Below are 16871 nucleotides of genomic sequence, written 5' to 3'. Positions count from 1 at the left end.
TATGACCATCACAGCGGCCCTGCAGTCACATAATTCAGGCCTTTGGTATCTGCATGGGTTATGGTGGTTGCCACATCTTGGGAGTTGTGTGTGCCATTTGCAACCTTTCCAGCTGACTTTGATAACTGAAGCGAAGGGAGAACGGTAGACTTGCTCAATGACCATGTGCCTTGCTTAACAACTGCAGCAATCTTCTTAACGACCATGGGAGAAACGGTGACTCACTTAACAGCCACGTTCCTTAGAAACAGAAGTTGGGATCCCAATTGTGGTTATAAGTCAAGGAGTTCCTGTACCTTGCCTCCTTTTCCCCCTTTTCCTCTTGATAAAATCCAAAATCCTAACCAGCATAATGTTGAGCTATGTGCTGCCAAAAGCGTTTGAAAAATTAATAAACAGTTAAGCACTGATTTCCCAGGACACCGTCTTGTTATCAATCCAGACACGGCTGCAATTGTGCAGCAGCTGCCTTGAAAAGCGCCTGGCAAAGTGCTAAATTGTATTATTTCACGAAGGCTTCCCCCCCTTTTTTTGCATTTCAGTAAGCTCTCCCGAAGCCTGTAATTAAAAATATTCCAGCAACGATCAAAAACTCCTTAAGCCACTGTGCACATTTCTAAGCGTAAATCCTCATTTTCACTCGGAACCCCAAGTTTAGCACAATAACAAAAAAGAAAACCTGAAAATGTTTCTATCAGCAAGATCTGGTATGCTGCAGCATCTTGTGGTTTCAGCCAGAGAGTGTCCCAAGGAAACGCAGAGGGAAGACAAGGAAGAAGTAACTTAAACTTGGATATTATTATTATTGTGACAAGACTGTTCACTTTTTTATTATGTAATATAAAAGATACAATGACAAAGAGATTTCTGTTCACTGAGGAAAGAGGTGATGTGTTTCAGTGATATAAAGGAACGGATTCAATAAACAGCCCTTCAAAAACTGAGCCAGTTTATGGAAACACCCTCCTTCGGGGTACTTGATTTATTTATCTTTTTCTTTCTGCTCTTTTTCTTTCTTTTCACGCTCTGCTTTGGCTTCTTCTTGTTCGTGTTTCTTTATCAATACTTCTACTTCTTTTTGCTTCAAAACTCTTATTATCGTTTTTCCATTCTCTCGTGTCAGGGTGGCAATTTCAACTGGAACATAAAAGATGAAAAAGAAGATGGGAAGGAAGGAAGGAAGGAAGGAAGGAAGGAAGGAAGGAAGGAAGGAAGGAAGGAAGGAAGGAAGGAAGGAAGGAAGGAAGGAAGGAAAGAAGGAAGGAAGGAAGGAAGAATGTCTGAATGAGGTCTGATTGCATCAAAAAATATACCAACCAAGTGGACCTCAGAGAACTTATTAAAGATCTCTTGTACTAGTTTTCCAATTGGCATTTTTAAAGCAATTTTTCACAGCACCCAGAATATTGTAGAAAACTATCTTTGGCATTATGAGAGGTGATATAGCCCAACACATTTATTGCAAACTTTTCTACCATGCCCCATTTGAAGACTTCAGGAGCTTTATAGGTAGCAATACATGATTTAAACTGTTATTATTCTTATAAAACAATGCAATTACCTACTAAAGTCAACAGGGCTAATTAAAACAAGAAGATATAAATTCACAATCCATATCTCAAAATCTAATTCAAGACAATTCAAAGCCCCTAATTACCAAAGACTCGGAGTAACAGGACTGTTTTAACTACACCATCCTAAAATTCAGCAAGCTTTTAAATAAGTAAGTACAATAGACCAGGAACTAGCAACATTCTAACAGTTGTAACAGCACCTCTCTAAGGAAATCAAAACTCATATCCAAGATTTCATATCCAAGGCTTACCTTTCTCTGCTGACAGTTTACTAACGTCCATAGTTTTGTTCAGGACTTTGATAGCTAAAGCAAGTGCAGATTTCAAAGTCATATCTCCCTCTTTGTAATCTTGTTTTAGCATAGATACAGCTGCCTGTTAAAGAACAGAAAAGCACTGTAGTTGATTCTTGTTGATCCATCCATCCATCCATCCATCCATCCATCCATCCATCCTCTCATTCCTTCAATTTTTAAAGCTGCCCAGTGACTCTGGGCAACTTACAATCCTAAAACTACATAAAAATAGCAAAGCCCGATACTCCAAACTACACGTACGATACTTCCATTCCTCAAAATAACCATAAATATCTTAATTGTCCACCAGCATCAGCTAAAAATAAAACCAACACAAGAATATAAAAAGAACAAAGGCATGATGTAAAGTGAGCCACAGCAATATTAAAATCCATTAGGAGTTTCTGAGGAAAAGGCACATTAGCTTTACTTCGTATCTAAAGTTAATAGACTTTTCTTTGGAAGACCCTCTTAGTTAAAAAATGCCTGAAACCTGCCCAAATCCAGTCTGTAAAACAATCCGGATCTACAGATCCCCAAATCCCTGCCTTAATAGCCTTGGTTTTTCTCTTCCACACAATTATTTTTCTACCTACTAAGTTAGAAGTTCTTTTTTTTTAAAAAAGTTTTATTAATTTTCCAGTTTTACAAAAATCCAAATATTAAGGAAGCAGCGTGGTGATTGGGTAATCAATAGTCCAATAACAACATCTTTCGTACATATCTCAGGTTGCATTATCAAAAATTCCCTCTCTATTTCCCTTGATTATTATATCACATTCAAATTAATACACTGCTAATTATAATTTGATCAATTAAGACATTTATCAATATATTTTAACATACATATCCATATCCTGTTTTAAATTTTTACCTAATTTCAATTACAGTGTTAGAAGTTAGAAGTTCTTTAAGCCAGAGTTCCCCAAACTTTTTGGCTTTGCGGACCAGTGGGACCGGGGGCGGGGGGGGGGCGAGGAGAAGGGATGGTTCCATATGTTATGGCAAGCAAGCACACACACAGCTCCATTGTGGGGATGCGCGCATGAACTTGCCCTCCACTTATGCAGCCTGGTTCTGAAAGGCTCAAGGCCTGGTAGTGGGGGGTCATAGCCCAGGGCTTGGGGACCCCTGCATTAAGCTTTCAAACATGCAGGAGAAAACATGAACACTGAAGACTGGAGGCTAAAACATATGAGGGACAGTTGCTGGAATTGGATATTCTGACTCAGGAATTCTGAGAGTTGAAGTCCATGAGTCATAAAAGAGCCAAGGTTGCCTACCCCTGGTCTAGTTTAACGAAGAGAAGGACAAGGGGGGGCATGATAGCAGTCTTCCAGTATCTCAGGGGCTGCCCCAAAGAAGAAGGAGTCAAGCTATTCTCCAAAGCGCCTGAAGGCAGGACAAGAAGCAACGGGTGGAAACTAATCAAGGAGAGAAGCAACCTGGAACTAAGGAGAAATTTCCTGACAATTAGAACAATTAACCAGTGGAACAACCTGCCTCCAGAAGCGGTGAATGCTCCAACACTGGAAGTTTTTAAGAAGAGACTGGACAGCCATTTGTCTGAAATGGTGTAGGGTTTCCTGCCTGAGCAGGGGGTTGGACTACATGACCTCCAAGGTCCCTTCCAACTTTATTATTATTATTATAAAGTCTCTCTGTGGGGGAGATGAGCAGTTTCAAAATTTGAAAAGACAGCAAAATAAACTTACAGCGCTGTTGTTTCCAATGCAGGTGGCTTTCCAACCTCCGTAATTCCCACTAGGATCACTCTGATACAGCTGGAAACCATAATGCTTATCCCAGCCAATGTAAAGCAGCGAAACACCAAAAGGACGTTTTCCTGTTAACCACAAGGACACTGGTGATTTAAATTAAGCCAATGCATTACCAAGGGAAAAACACTGACGTTCGCCGAGAAGAAAGATTTAACAGACTGCTCTGCATTACTGCTCCATGAGGATAAAATTATACTACAGGTAGCCCTCAACTTTCAAGTTTGTTTAGTGACCATTCCAACTTTACAGTGCAATAGCACTGTAAAAAATGATTTATGACAGTTGCAGCCTCCCCATAGTCATATGATCAAAATCTGGATGCTTGGCAACTGACATGTACTTTTGACAGTTGCAGTATCCCGGGGTCATGTGATCCCCTTTTGCGACCTTCTGCTAAGCAAAGTCAGTGGGGGAAGCCAAATTCACTGAACAACCGTGTTACTGACTTAACAACTGCAGTGATTCCCTTAACTCAGTGGTTCTCAACCTTTTTAATGCTGCGACCCCCCCAACCGGTCGTAAGTCGAGGACTATTCAACTGGTGCAGCACCGTTTGCAGAATGGGACTTTTGGCGGGCTCAGCAGGGCAGAGACAGCCTGGACAATTCCTATTGGCTTTGGAAAACCAATAGAATTAGACTCTATTCAAGAGAGTCTATTCTATTGGCTTTCAAAAGCCAATAGAATAAAAGGGAGTAGCACAGCTAAGGGAAAGGGGAAAAAAATGGCGGACTGCGTTGTTTGGCGACCCCCGTGAAATAGTCGTTCGACCCCAAATGGGGTCCCGACCCACAGGTTGAGAACCACTGCCTTAACCAGTATAGCAAGAAAGGGCAAAATTCACTTAACAAACGTCCTGCTTAACACAACAAAAATGTGGGGCTCAGTTGTGGCCGTAAGTCAAGAATTACCTGTACAGGTGATGATGGGAGTGATTTATTTATTAACAGACTGGTTATACCCAAATCTGTGAATTAGCTTCTTTAAAAAAAAAACAACTTAAAAAATAAATTGTCTTTTCTAACCTTCAAGCAGAGTTTTGGGGCAGACCTAAAGGAAATGAATTCTGTTCCCTGGAGTGATTTAACTTCATCAGACAGAAATGGAGCTGTCATACCTTGTTAGCTTTCTAGATTCAATAAAGCATCCATCAACACACCACAAGAAAATTACAGCTGTTCTTTCCATGAGCCAGGAATTTCTGTCACAGTTAATTTCATCTGACAATTGCAAACATTACCTCCAAACTGTGTATAGGCTTGTTTGATATCACACAGGGCTGTTACTAACTGTTCACAAGGAATTGGCTCCTGATACTGCAACAGATATCTGAAATATGAAAATTCAGAAAATATGCCAAGGATGCAGAAACTGTACGTAAGTAAGAAAGCCCTCTGGAGAACTCTAAGAGAGATTGAATATAAGATTGTGAAAACAAAACAGAGCTTGAAATCCTTCTCTCTTTTAATGGGGATAGAAACAGCCCTGCCATTAAGCTTTATCATGAATAAAATCAAACTTTAGGACTTCTTTTTCTTCAAAATAAGACTAAGGGTAGTCTCTAGTCTTCCTTTGTTTCATTTTCCTCAGCAATCTTTCCTTTGTCTCTAGCAACATGCCCAGTTCTGTTGCAACCAGGCTATAACATAAGCCGAATTTGGAGGGTTATACAGCACAGAAAGATCCAGCCTTAGAAAAAAAGGGACACAAAATCCAAAACGTTGCTTTTAAAGGCCAGATGAAATTCTGAGAAGCCAACCCAACTCCCCTTTCCTTCAAATAATAATCTGGATTTTCTCTTTTTCCTTTAACTGCTCTTTGGGAAGGCTGCCTCTGAATTTCTGAAAAATGTTTTTTGGGGGCACTTAACATGGAAGACCCTGGAGACCCTTAGAAACACCTGCGCAATTTTGAATATATTCCACCCCCCTTGCATTAATTAGTTAATTAAATGTGCACATTTAATTAAAAATATTTTAAAGAGAAGCTTCCTCCTGATGGCTTCTTGCCTTTAATGACGCAATAAAAATTCAAGCTGTTTTTGAATAAGCGTTAAAAGACTAGAGGACTAGATTTATTAAATGGAACATTTAAAGATTAAATATATTTTTAATTATGGTAAAAAAGAACAAAAATGTTTGGAAATAAATATGTATTAGCTTATAGAAAATAGGGATTTTAAGTAGCATACTATCTTTTTATTTTTTTATTCTTATTCTTCTTTTTTTAGTCTTATGTATTCCTTAAGAAAGGTAAAAGTATTGGGTTGGCTTACATGAGAAAAAATAGACTTAAATATTTAAATGTAATTAACTTTGAGAAAATCTTAACCAGTAAGAATGTTTTGAACATTGTGGGAAAAACAAATGTAAACAAGAACTGTAAACAGGATCTATGATGAGACAACCAGAATGACTAGATAAAAAAGGAATATTATATTGATGTAATTATTATCTGTAGAAATATTAGAAAACTTTTCTACTCAATCATCATTCATTAAAACAACAAGAATTGTATTTACTTAAGGTTGGTAAAAGAGAACATTATGGGAAAAAGAGGAAATCAAGCAAAGCTATTATGTGGATTATAGATTATAGAAATCAACTGTTAGTGAATGTTTCTTAAATGTAAACCCAGACAACACGGTTTACCAAATATTAAGGTGATTATGTAAAAAAATTAATAAAACATATTTTTTTAAAAAAATTCAAGCTGTTTTGCCATCCTGATGAACCTTAATTTCCAGGCACACCTGTGACTTGTCACCAACTTGAGAAAGTCAGGCCACCCTCATACCTTTGTGCAATCAACCGCAGTTCATTGGTGAGCACGTTGGCATCCGAAGTTATGCCGGCCACGCTGCAGGCCATATCTCTGAAACATACAAGTGATCTGAGTGAGACCAGAGGGATTTGTGGTCTATTCTACAGCCATCAGTTTGTGCCAACCTTGCCAACTATCACAGGCCTTACAGCAATAGACTACAGATGCCGATGGTGAGGCTGACATTACATTGGGGAAGGCTGGCTGGGGAATTTTGGGAGTTGAAGGCCAATGATCTTTTAAGTTCCAGCAGATATCCAAGAACTTGACTTCAAGGAGAGGGTTTATGAAGCATACAGATTAAAAAAAAAAAAGATAAATTCCTCCAGTATCTCACTCACTGGTTGAGTTTATATATTTTCTCTGAAAAAAAGACTTCATCCAGAAGCTTGTGGATATTCCGTCTTTCTGCTGCTAGCAAGACTCCGTCGTTGGCAAGAATTCCTAAGCAGGTCCCAGCGTGTCCGATGGCTTCCATTGCATATTCAACTTGATACAGACGGCCTAGGAGAAGACCATGAAGAGCAGTGTTAAATTTGAAGCCACCACCTTTTACTGAAGTATCAGGATACTGAAGCCAATCGTTTTGTATAATGGTTAGGCTAGAAGGGAAAAAGCACGTCCTCAAAAAAAACCCACATAGAATCATAGGGCTGGATAAGAAGCTTGAAGGTCCAGAGGTCCCCAACCTTTTGGGCACCAGTGACCGGTTCCATGGAGAAAAGTTTTTCTGCAGACCCGAGAGTGCGTGGGTTTGTGTGCTGCTTGCATCCCACAGATGGGGCTTTGCTTGTTTATGCGGACCAGTTGCTGCCATGCTGCAGCCTGGTACTGGTACACAGACCGGGGGTTGGGGACCCCTGTTCTAGTCCAAACCCCTGTTCATGGCAGGAGACCTTATACCAGTGGTTCTCAACCTGTGGGTCGGGACCCCATTTGGGGTCGAACGACCATTTCACGGGGGTCGCCAAACAACGCAGTCCGCCATTTTTTCCCCCTTTTCCTTAGCTGTGCTACTCCCTTTTATTCTATTGGCTTTTGAAAGCCAATAGAATAGACTCTCTTGAATAGAGTCTAATTCTATTGGCTTTCAAAAGCCAATAGGAATTGTCCAGGCTGTCTCTGCCCTGCTGAGCCCGCCAAAAGTCCCATTCTGCAAACGGTGCTGCACCAGTTGAGTAGTCCTCGACTTACGACCGGTTGAGTAGTCCTCGACTTACGACCGGTTGGGAGTCACGGCATTAAAAAGGTTGAGAACCACTGCCTTATACCATCCTGGTCTAATAGCTGACCAGTGTATTTTTGAAAAGCTTCTGTGATGTAGCACCCATCACTCTTGAGAGCCAAGCTGTCCCATTTATTGTTCTCAATGTCAGAAAATTTCTCCTTCCTTCTAGATGGGATCTCTTTAACGAGCTTCCACCCTTTACTTCTTGTCCTGCCTTCAGGTGCTTTGGAGAATAGGTTGATTTTCCCCTCCCCTTCTCTGAGACCGCTCCTCAAGTACCAGAAGACAGTTATGTTTTCCCCCCCCCAATCCTCTTCAAACCAAGCTCTCTCTCACCCGAAAAAAGGGAATGAAATTATATGTTCCCAACTCTCCTTTTTTTAAAAAAAACAAGGTTAATGCAAAATATAATATTTATTGTTTGGTAATTAAGAACCAAATATTTATAATAATATAATTATAATATAATAATAAAGTCGGAAGGGACCTTGGAGGTCATCTAGTCCCACCCCGTTCAGGCAGGAAACCCTACACCATTACGGACAAATGGCTGTCCGGTCTCTTCTTAAAAACTTCCAGTGTTGGAGCATTCACCGCTTCTGGAGGCAGGTTGTTCCATTGATTAATTGTTCTAACTTGTTTAATTTGCTACCTATGACATAATCCTAGACAGGGGATCACAGATTTGAAAATCATTTTAGGACATCTCTGATTACATGGCTATCTGGTTCTTGCTGCTTCTCTTTTTGCCACGTAATTACCTTCGGGGGAAAAGATGGTCGTTCGGGAATCATATCTTCGAGACTGCAAGGAAAAAGTGTGTGTTGTTAATGAATAAAGCACTCCATGACAAAAGGGTGGTCATATTACTCCCAATTGCTGGTACAGTAAGGAGCACCTTTGGAATAAGGATTGAAGGCAGCAGCCATCAAACCCTCAGTCAGGTTTTGCTCGCTCCACTGCATTCCAGATGAAATTAAGCCAAATTCGAATAAGCTGCCCAGAGCTGCCTTATCGGGAAGATGGGCAGCGTATAAATTTAATAATAAATAAAAACTCATCGGGAGCCCAAAGTAGTGATTGAGAAGCAGAGTTTACTTTTTCCCCAAAAAAGGGAAGGGCAGGTAATACAATGTATGAAATGCTATTCTCAAGGCAGGGGAATTCTGGGAGTTGAAGTCCATACATCTTCGAGCTGCCGAGGTTGCGAAACACTGCTTTAGGCAGGTGGAATTGTTATAAAAAGGGGACCATGTTTAATAACTTCAATATAAAATGGATTTCTGAAAATGAATGGACAAGACTGCAGTAGCTACTCTGTTATACACAGCCTAACACAGTGGTTCTCAACCTGTGGGTCGGGACCCCATTTGGGGTCGAACGACCATTTCACGGGGTCGCCAAACAACGCAGTCCGCCATTTTTTTCCCCCTTTCCCTTAGCTGTGCTACTCCCTTTTATTCTTTTGGCTTTTGAAAGCCAATAGAATAGACTCTCTTGAATAGAGTCTAATTCTATTGGCTTTCCAAAGCCAATAGGAATTGTCCAGGCTGTCTCTGCCCTGCTGAGCCCGCCAAAGTCCCATTCTGCAAACGGTGCTGCACCAGTTGAGTAGTCCTCGACCTCCGACTGGTTGAGTAGTCCTCGACTTATGACCGGTTGGGGGGGGTCGCGGCATTAAAAAGGTTGAGAACCACTGGCCTAACATTTATGATTTACATAACCTAATGTTTATGAAACCGGGATGCAGAAACTCACCATGGTGCTTCTGGGTTGGACTACACTGTGAAAGAGAAAAAAAACCTGAATTATGCATGGATTAGAAATTTGACAGCAATATAACTGTGCTGAGACAATAAGAAAAGCTGGCCTCTGGAAGAAAAGATGTTAAAAGAATCATATTATGGGAGCAAAGATTCATCGTTTGCCCGCAAATGCTACTAAGCTAGTAGAGTAACTAAAAGATATTTTATTTTGCTTAAAGCCTTCCATTGAAAACTAACTTGTGAATTGTGAAAGCAAAACTAGAAGCACTTTCTCAATGTTTCGGGAGTATTGCCATCATCAACAAACGGCTAGGAGTACAGGATGAGTCTGGGCCTTTAATAAAATGACAGGAGTCTTGAGCTAGTAACCCAGTAACCATGAGTTCGAGTCCTGCCTTAGACACAAAAAGAGCTGGATGACCTATTCACTTTCCCATGCATTCAACTAGACTCCTCCAGGATATCCCACAAATCTCCCTTCCTTCTTCCTTTCCTATGTATCTCTCTCTCTCCTTCCTTCCTTCCTTCCTTCCTTCCTTCCTTCCTTCCTTCCTTCCTTCCTTCCTTCCTTCCTGTTGTCTCCTTTCTTATGTATCTTTCCTTCCCATCTTCTTCCCTCCCTCCTCTTCCTTCCAGCCACCACTCCAGCCATCTTCCTACCTGCATACTCATCCACCTACCTGCCTACCCACCTCCTCATCCATCCAGCCCGTTAATTGTTATACTTTTTTGTGCAATAGCCCCATTGGTCTGTATGTCCATCCACCCGTCCGTCCAATTCCCTGCCACTATCCACCGACCCAACCCCACCTATTATGCTGCCTACCTACCTACCTCTTACCTACTTACCTCACCCCCACCCCGGTCTACCTATCGATGCACCTGCCTGCCTGTCTATCAATCCACCCATCCATCCGTCATTTCCCCCCATCCAGAGCCTCCTTCCCGGAGCTGCACAGTCATCCTCCAGCCGGGCCGGGGAGAAAGGCGACAGTCCCGCGGAGACAGCCGGCGGAGGAGCACCCCCCGGCGGCCGAGGCCACCCTCGCCCCACCACCCCGCCCCGCGAGGGGCTCCGACCCGGCGGCGTCCGCCCCGAAAAGAGAGAGAGACCCCACTCGCGGCCACTCACCTCCGCCGCCTTCCAAAATGGTCGCCCGCGCCTGCGCACTCCCGAGCCGCTCAGGGAGCCGGCCCCGGCGCGAGACGGAGCAAAGCTACAGATGTCGAGTCCTAGAGGACTCCTTTTCGAGCCGGAATTCCGGAGCGTGGCCTCGAGCGCCATGTTTGTTGTGGGCAGTCGAGGCAGAAATTGGGGGAACGAAAAAGGTTCGAGCAATAGTGTTTGGGTATAAATAAAACATGCCTCAACGGAGGGCAGCTCTTAGCTGACCTTGCGTGGTTGGCATGGAAACTTAATTTATAATGAAACCAAAGGGTAATAAAATGTTGAAAAGATAAGTAGGGTAGGACTCGGGATGGGGCACCACCAGGTAATCCAAAGCATAGGTTAGACTGGGAACAAGCATCTCGAGAGAAGAGGTGGCAAACCATGTTCTGTACGGTCAAGAAAACTTGCATGGAGATGAAAGGAGCTGAAGCAAGGGTGAATTTTGTCAAACTAATATTCAGACTCAGGGCTCCAAACCATGTGTATGGAGTGAAAAAAAACCAATGTTGTGTTTTGTCTTTTGAAAGTAAATATGTAAACACACTAGACTACGCCTTGCAACTGGTCTTATCTATATATTGTATTGAAATCCAGCAGCAATTTGGTCTTTATTGCAGGACTGACAGAAGAGGCTGGGCGTCAATGGGGTTGCTAATGTCCCTGTATTGCAGCCTATTGTGGAGTTGTCCAGAGGAGGCGATAGGTTTGAGGTGGAAATAAAGTTTCACATTAGGTTTGGATTTCCCATTTTTAAAACCGATATCAAGTCTGATAAGGCACGTGGGGCTTTTGTGCTATGCAGATGTACACAGTTTAATAAACCAGCTATTGAATGCTCAGGAGAAGAGTTACAACAATTTTGTATGATTCTCTATACACCGGATAGGGCCAAAAGCTGAGAGTACTTCACACCAATCCTCTGATAAAAACTATGAAGAACATCACTTTATTCAACAAAGTGCAGAATGTGCTAATGAAGATATCAACAAGTTTCTGTTCTGTATGAAGATTAGTTGTTGCTACAAATTCCCAGCTGAACATCTGAATGCAAAAACCTGACAATTCAGGGCTTGACATTTCCTTTCCCTCTTTTGGCACACATGCCAAAATAAAACCAAACGTTGTTTTACATGTATAACCAGTGTGCATTGGGCCTGGAAAACAATTCTTAGCCACGTAAACCTTTTGCAGTTGGGGCTTTTAAATTTTTGCTGATTTTTCCCTGGTTCCAACTTGATAACATCCATAACTGTGCTCTCAGAGATGCTGACGGATCATTTCCGATACGATTCTGCTGTCTGGAACCAGATTTGCTCAACTATCTCTTGGCCCATCTCAACCAGCATCATCAAATGCTTCCACCCCGTTTTGGCTGTGATCATTAAATATTCTTCGTTCTCGGGGTGCAGGAGGGTGGTGTGAGCGGCAATCACAAGGGATTGGGCGTACCGCCCACACACCAGGAGGAATAGAGCGTCTCGTTCTTCTGGGGTTAAAGGAACCACGCTTTCAAACCCAGCCAGGACGTGGCCGCCCACCAGGAGAGGCTCTTGGCTTTCGATCATCATGTACATGATGGTGATGGCGACTTCAAACACGTAGTAGCCGTAACTCATATCGCTGAAGTCCAAAATCCCGGAGATTCTGTATTGTGGATTTGGAGATGTTGAAACAAGGTCGACTAGAATATTGTGATCATTGAAGTCTCCATGATTGATGCCTAGGCAGAGGACAAAGAAAGTCACTAGAGATTATGGGAGCAGAGATGGTGGGATGGTGATCTTTGTAGACGACTGTGCTGTTTCACATCACAAAGCAATTAGAGTGGCCTTAATGAGGAATGGACCTTTTCTCAGGTATTCTGGTGGGTGAGGCTACAATCAGTTGTTGCAAAATGGCAGAGAGACAGATTTCATTCACCACTGGAGGCATTTTATCTCTATGTCTACCTATCTATTTATCTATCTATCTCGCTCTCTCATCTGTCTGTCTTTTTATTATCTATCTGTCTAAACATCTTTATCATCTCCATTTATCCAACCAACCAACCAGCCATGTCTGTCTGTTTCTATATCCATCCATCCATCCATCCATCCATCCATCCATCCATCCATCCATCCATTCTCCATCCAACCAATTTGTATAGCTGCCCATCTCACAATGGGGAAACATCACACTGGAGGTGGTTGATAGATTAATAAGGAGAAAATCCAATCTCCTCACTTGCTCAGCCTACTCCCCCTCCAATCTTTTAGTTTTATTCATAGATAATGATTTGTATTTTTAAAGTGTTTTGTTACACTGTAGGCCACCTACAGTTATCTTATGGTTGAGATGGCTGGCAAATAAATTTGGAAGGAAGGAAGGAAGGAAGGAAGGAAGGAAGGAAGGAAGGAAGGAAGGAAGGAAGGAAGGAAGGAAGGAAGGAAGGAAGGAAGAAAGAAAGGAAGGAAAGAAGACCTCTGAATGGTTTGCAACAATTAAAACAACAGCAAATTGCTTCACATGGCCCATGCAAAGGAAAAACAAAAGAGAAGATCTTATCACACTGAATAAAAATACTTACAGGGCCGAAAGGTGCTCAGTTTTGGAATGATATTAATTTGGAACTGCTCGATCACCTGCACCACTGCATTCAGATGCTCGCTCTTGCCAAGAGCATAAATGTATTTTTTCAGAAAAGGAACATTTGTCAGATTCCAGATAAATTCACCTCTGTGTAAGCTTTTTATCAACGGATGTTGGAATTTCTTTGAAGTGAGAAGAAAACACAATAAATCTTTATTTTTTTTGCAAGGCAGGACACATTTTTGGACCCAGTAACATTATTCCAGACCGATGACCCTACAGAGTTTTCTCGTTCTAATGCAGCAATTAGTATGGATATTCTTGTTCCTAAATTGCACTGAGAAATCCCAGGTTGTAAGTATTTTATTAAGGCGGTATTAAAGCATTAATAAAGCCCAAATATCCTGGGTTTCTATTGTTTATTTGTCTGGCTAGACTGTTGTAATTATTGAATGCCCAATTGAAATAGATATTGCAGGGGTGTTCAAGGTTGGCCATTTTAAGACCTGTGGACTTCAGCTTTCAGAATTCCCTAACCAGCCATGTTGGCTGGCTGATATAAAGTGTGGTTTCAACTGGAAGCTTTCATGTAGTAAATTTCCCATACACCTTCTCTATATAAAGCTGCAAAGTCTCTTGGACAGGCAAACCTGGGATCAAATTCTACTAATAAATTCCCACATCTTTCCTTCTGTAAAGCATTGTAAACCTCACCTCTGCCAGCACTTTATCCAGCTGCGCTGCCATCTGTCCAATCTCGAAGAGAATTGGAGGAGTCACAGGGAGGGTGGCCACAGTTTTGCCTGGCAAGTAGCTCAGCAACCTCACCGCAAACGTCTGGGTGGAGGATCCAGTATCTAAGCGGTAAAAAGAGACCTTAAATCACTAAGTCGCTTTGCAGCTATTGCCCAGCTGAGACGCATCTCTATCAAAAAAGTCCAGTTTGGAACAAACTTCTTGGTAAATATTTACCATTAAAAAGTACACGTGGAATATTACACAATCCTATTCAGGTCCTCCTCAAATTATGACCATAATGGAACTTCTCCCGTACGGTTGTAAGTCATAATGTTTGTAAAACAAATCGGTCATATGACTTGCTGATTGTATGTTCTTTTTGCAAGGGTCATTAAGAAAACCAATGGTTAGCTATGGGCACAGTTTTGCCCAAAACCGGAAGTGCCAACTACTATTAATGAAGGAAAACAACTTCCATAGAGAACTTAGTTAGGATAACATACTGTAGTTATGCACTCTTCATGCACGCATTAGTCCACAGAACTAATAGCCTTGTTTTTTGAAAAATAAATACAGCAAGATAAGAGGCAGCAAAGGGCATGTTCGTTCAGTTGTACCCATGCCAGCCATGAAGTCCCCCGTAAGAAGCAAACAGCAGAAGTATCAAAGCTGCTTTTCAAAAGATTACTGGACCTTCTTAGTTTGTTCCTCAACAAATGTTTCACTTCTCATCCAAGAAGCTTCTTCAATTCCTCAAGGAAAAAAAAAAAAGAAAATCTAGCTGCTTTTTGGAAAAGCCTCTTTGGGACAACCGGGACCTGGAGGGGTAAGAATCTCCAAGGAAAAAAAAGCAGAATTTGAATGCCATCCAATATGTTCAGCTTCCTCACCTACTGTTTCCAGAAACATCACTTTGCCATCCTGGGTGAGATGGGGCATGGCCACGGGAAAACCTTCGCTGTTCAGAAACATCATTATCTGGGTCTGCACCTCGATAAGATCTGTATTCTTGCTATCTTCAGCGTTTATAATTTTGAGGACAAAGTCCCGAGTGCTTTCTCCTTTCTCGGGGAACGAAGCAGCACTTAGGTGGAAGTTCTGATCATCATAGCTGGGCAGCGATTTGAGCTGGGAGACTTCCAGGCCAAATATTCTTCGGACCAGTTCAGCGGCTTGTTTTTCGGTGAATGTTGGCTTAATCAGGGGTCGAAGCTGCTGCTGGTCTCCAGAAGACATGGTGCATCTAAAGAGGGGCAAGAGAACACCTGGGTTTATCGTAGTTATCAGTAGCTGCAATTGCAAAATTGCAAAGGCAAAGTCCAAAGTTCGTGGCTGGGGAATTCTGGGAAGGCACTAAGGTTGAGAAATACGCGGATTTGAATCAGGATTATTTGCTATTCCAAATACACCAGATATGCAAACACCCTCCTTAACTTCCTATATTAAGAGAGAGAGAAGTCAGATGATTGCAACATATATATATATATATAATATATATATATATATATATATATATATATATATATATATATATATATATATATATATATATATATATATATATATATACATACATACATACATACATACATACATACATACATATATAAATATGTTCTAATTAAAGGCATGCTGCAAGGCAAAAACAAAACGTGTGCACCTGGAAGGGCAGAATTTCTGTTTGAAACTCAAATTGGAGGTCTTACCTGGGCAACAAACGTACAAATTTCTTCACCGTAAACCAGTTGTGCAAGGATAGGGTTGTTACCTTCTCCAGGGTCCGCAGGGATCACCTGAAATGTTTTCCACGTGTGTGCGTGCAACTTAAAGCAGAATGCAATATTTTCTTTCCAGATGGGGCAGTACAGCAGCCGGTTGGACAGGGCCAAGAGTAAAATAATCCTAAATAAATTTAACTGCATTCACAAGTTGAGAAAATCCGACCCGCAATCCTGCAAAGCCACAGCCTCTGCTGCCGTCCAATCAAAGTCAGGCTTAGACATTGCTTTGTCGTCGCCTGGGGACAGTTTGTAAGGAGGCTTCTAATTGGCTGTAAGGAATTTAGTTCCCGCCCCCTTTCTGATCCCAAGTCTAATTAATGATTATATTCCTCTTTCCGTGTATTTCTGATGGCAGAGTCACCATATTTTTTTATTAAGATCACCTTAAAAAGCCCACATTGAATAGATTTTCATCTGGAGCGTAAATATCTCCCCCCCCCAATCCATGACATTTAAAAAGGAATTTTACATCCGAAGAATTGTCATTTTGATGCTCTTCCTATATTACCATTTATGCTTTTTTCCCTTTCTTTTTGCTTTGGTCTGCAATTTCTGCAGAACTGCAAAGTCTGTTTAAGGTTTTAAGGCAGCGTTTTTAGCAACTTTTAAATGGCATGTGGAATTCTAGGAGTTGGAGTACACACGTCTCAAAGTTCCCCAGGTTGGGAAACAACTGATTTAAGGGTGGGGAGGCAATTGAAATAAATCCAACTTTTTCCAAGACGGTTATACGATTTCGTTAGGTGCTCAAACGCTGCACAGATGCTTTGGCGCAGAAAATTTTACAACCTCGAAACCCAGGACAATAGCTGGCTTCACACAGGGGACTAGGCTGTTAACGTGATTTGATTTTGAATGATTGTGTAAAGCCAACTGATTTCACTAATTAAGATTTGTGACTTTGTTGCTGGGCAAAGCCACGCTCAATTAAGACATTCAGTGCATCCCAGTTAAATAAAGTCGTGCTAAGTAAGACAGGATGCCAACTTTACACTTCACTTCCCCCTGCCCCAAACTCTCAGGAGGACCAAGAAATAAATTTTGAGTATAACAGAGAGATTTAAGATTTTATCTCTATAATAAGATTAAACAAATCCTGAATGTAAAGAAAAGCAAATCTAAGATTTCAGGTGAGAGATTTCCTG

The 16871-nt window shown here is 41.5% G+C and overlaps 2 protein-coding genes across 3 annotated transcripts; both read right to left on the bottom strand.

Moving 5' to 3' along the window:
- Window positions 1–794: 794 nt before the first annotated feature.
- PSMA4 (proteasome 20S subunit alpha 4) lies at window positions 795–10680 on the bottom strand. Its single transcript, XM_039337587.1, has 9 exons — window positions 10601–10680; window positions 9461–9485; window positions 8464–8506; window positions 6816–6978; window positions 6448–6525; window positions 4892–4980; window positions 3586–3716; window positions 1826–1949; window positions 795–1137 (listed from the first exon to the last, which is right to left on the bottom strand). The coding sequence occupies exons 2-9, from the start codon at window positions 9461–9463 to the stop codon at window positions 983–985; spliced, it is 786 nt and encodes a 261-aa protein (XP_039193521.1). The 5' UTR covers window positions 9464–9485; window positions 10601–10680; the 3' UTR covers window positions 795–982.
- Window positions 10681–11562: 882 nt separating this feature from the next.
- On the bottom strand, window positions 11563–15924 carry HYKK (hydroxylysine kinase). 2 transcript variants are annotated; one of them, XM_039337586.1, is made up of 5 exons: window positions 15714–15924; window positions 14836–15188; window positions 13922–14064; window positions 13206–13389; window positions 11563–12359 (listed from the first exon to the last, which is right to left on the bottom strand). In XM_039337586.1, exons 2-5 carry the CDS (start codon window positions 15179–15181, stop codon window positions 11914–11916), a joined length of 1119 nt encoding a protein of 372 aa, XP_039193520.1. In that variant the 5' UTR covers window positions 15182–15188; window positions 15714–15924; the 3' UTR covers window positions 11563–11913. The 2 variants fall into 2 exon arrangements, with proteins under 2 accessions (XP_039193520.1, XP_039193519.1); XM_039337585.1 differs by having other exon boundaries at window positions 15652–15923.
- Window positions 15925–16871: the final 947 nt, after the last annotated feature.

Source organism: Crotalus tigris, unplaced genomic scaffold (assembly GCF_016545835.1).
Source record: "Crotalus tigris isolate CLP2741 ecotype Arizona unplaced genomic scaffold, ASM1654583v1 scf7180000017683.1919423, whole genome shotgun sequence".
Lineage (NCBI taxonomy): Eukaryota > Metazoa > Chordata > Lepidosauria > Squamata > Viperidae > Crotalus > Crotalus tigris.
Note: the sequence above shows the minus strand (reverse complement) of the source record. Positions and strands in the feature narration are given on the sequence as shown.

Excerpts from the sequence above, each read along its gene's own strand:
- PSMA4 (XM_039337587.1), bottom strand. Across the intron at positions 6,526-6,815 it reads AAAATATATAAACTCAACCA|AGATATGGCCTGCAGCGTGG; the intron begins GTGAGTGAGATA and ends TGTATGTTTCAG. Across the intron at positions 4,981-6,447 it reads CTGCGGTTGATTGCACAAAG|ATATCTGTTGCAGTATCAGG; the intron begins GTATGAGGGTGG and ends TTCATATTTCAG.
- HYKK (XM_039337586.1), bottom strand. The coding sequence starts at position 15,181 with ATGTCTTCTGGAGACCAGCAGCAGCTTCGACCCCTGATTAAGCCAACA. Across the intron at positions 14,065-14,835 it reads GATGTTTCTGGAAACAGTAG|ATACTGGATCCTCCACCCAG; the intron begins GTGAGGAAGCTG and ends TTTACCGCTTAG. Across the intron at positions 12,360-13,205 it reads ACTGAGCACCTTTCGGCCCT|GCATCAATCATGGAGACTTC; the intron begins GTAAGTATTTTT and ends TCCTCTGCCTAG.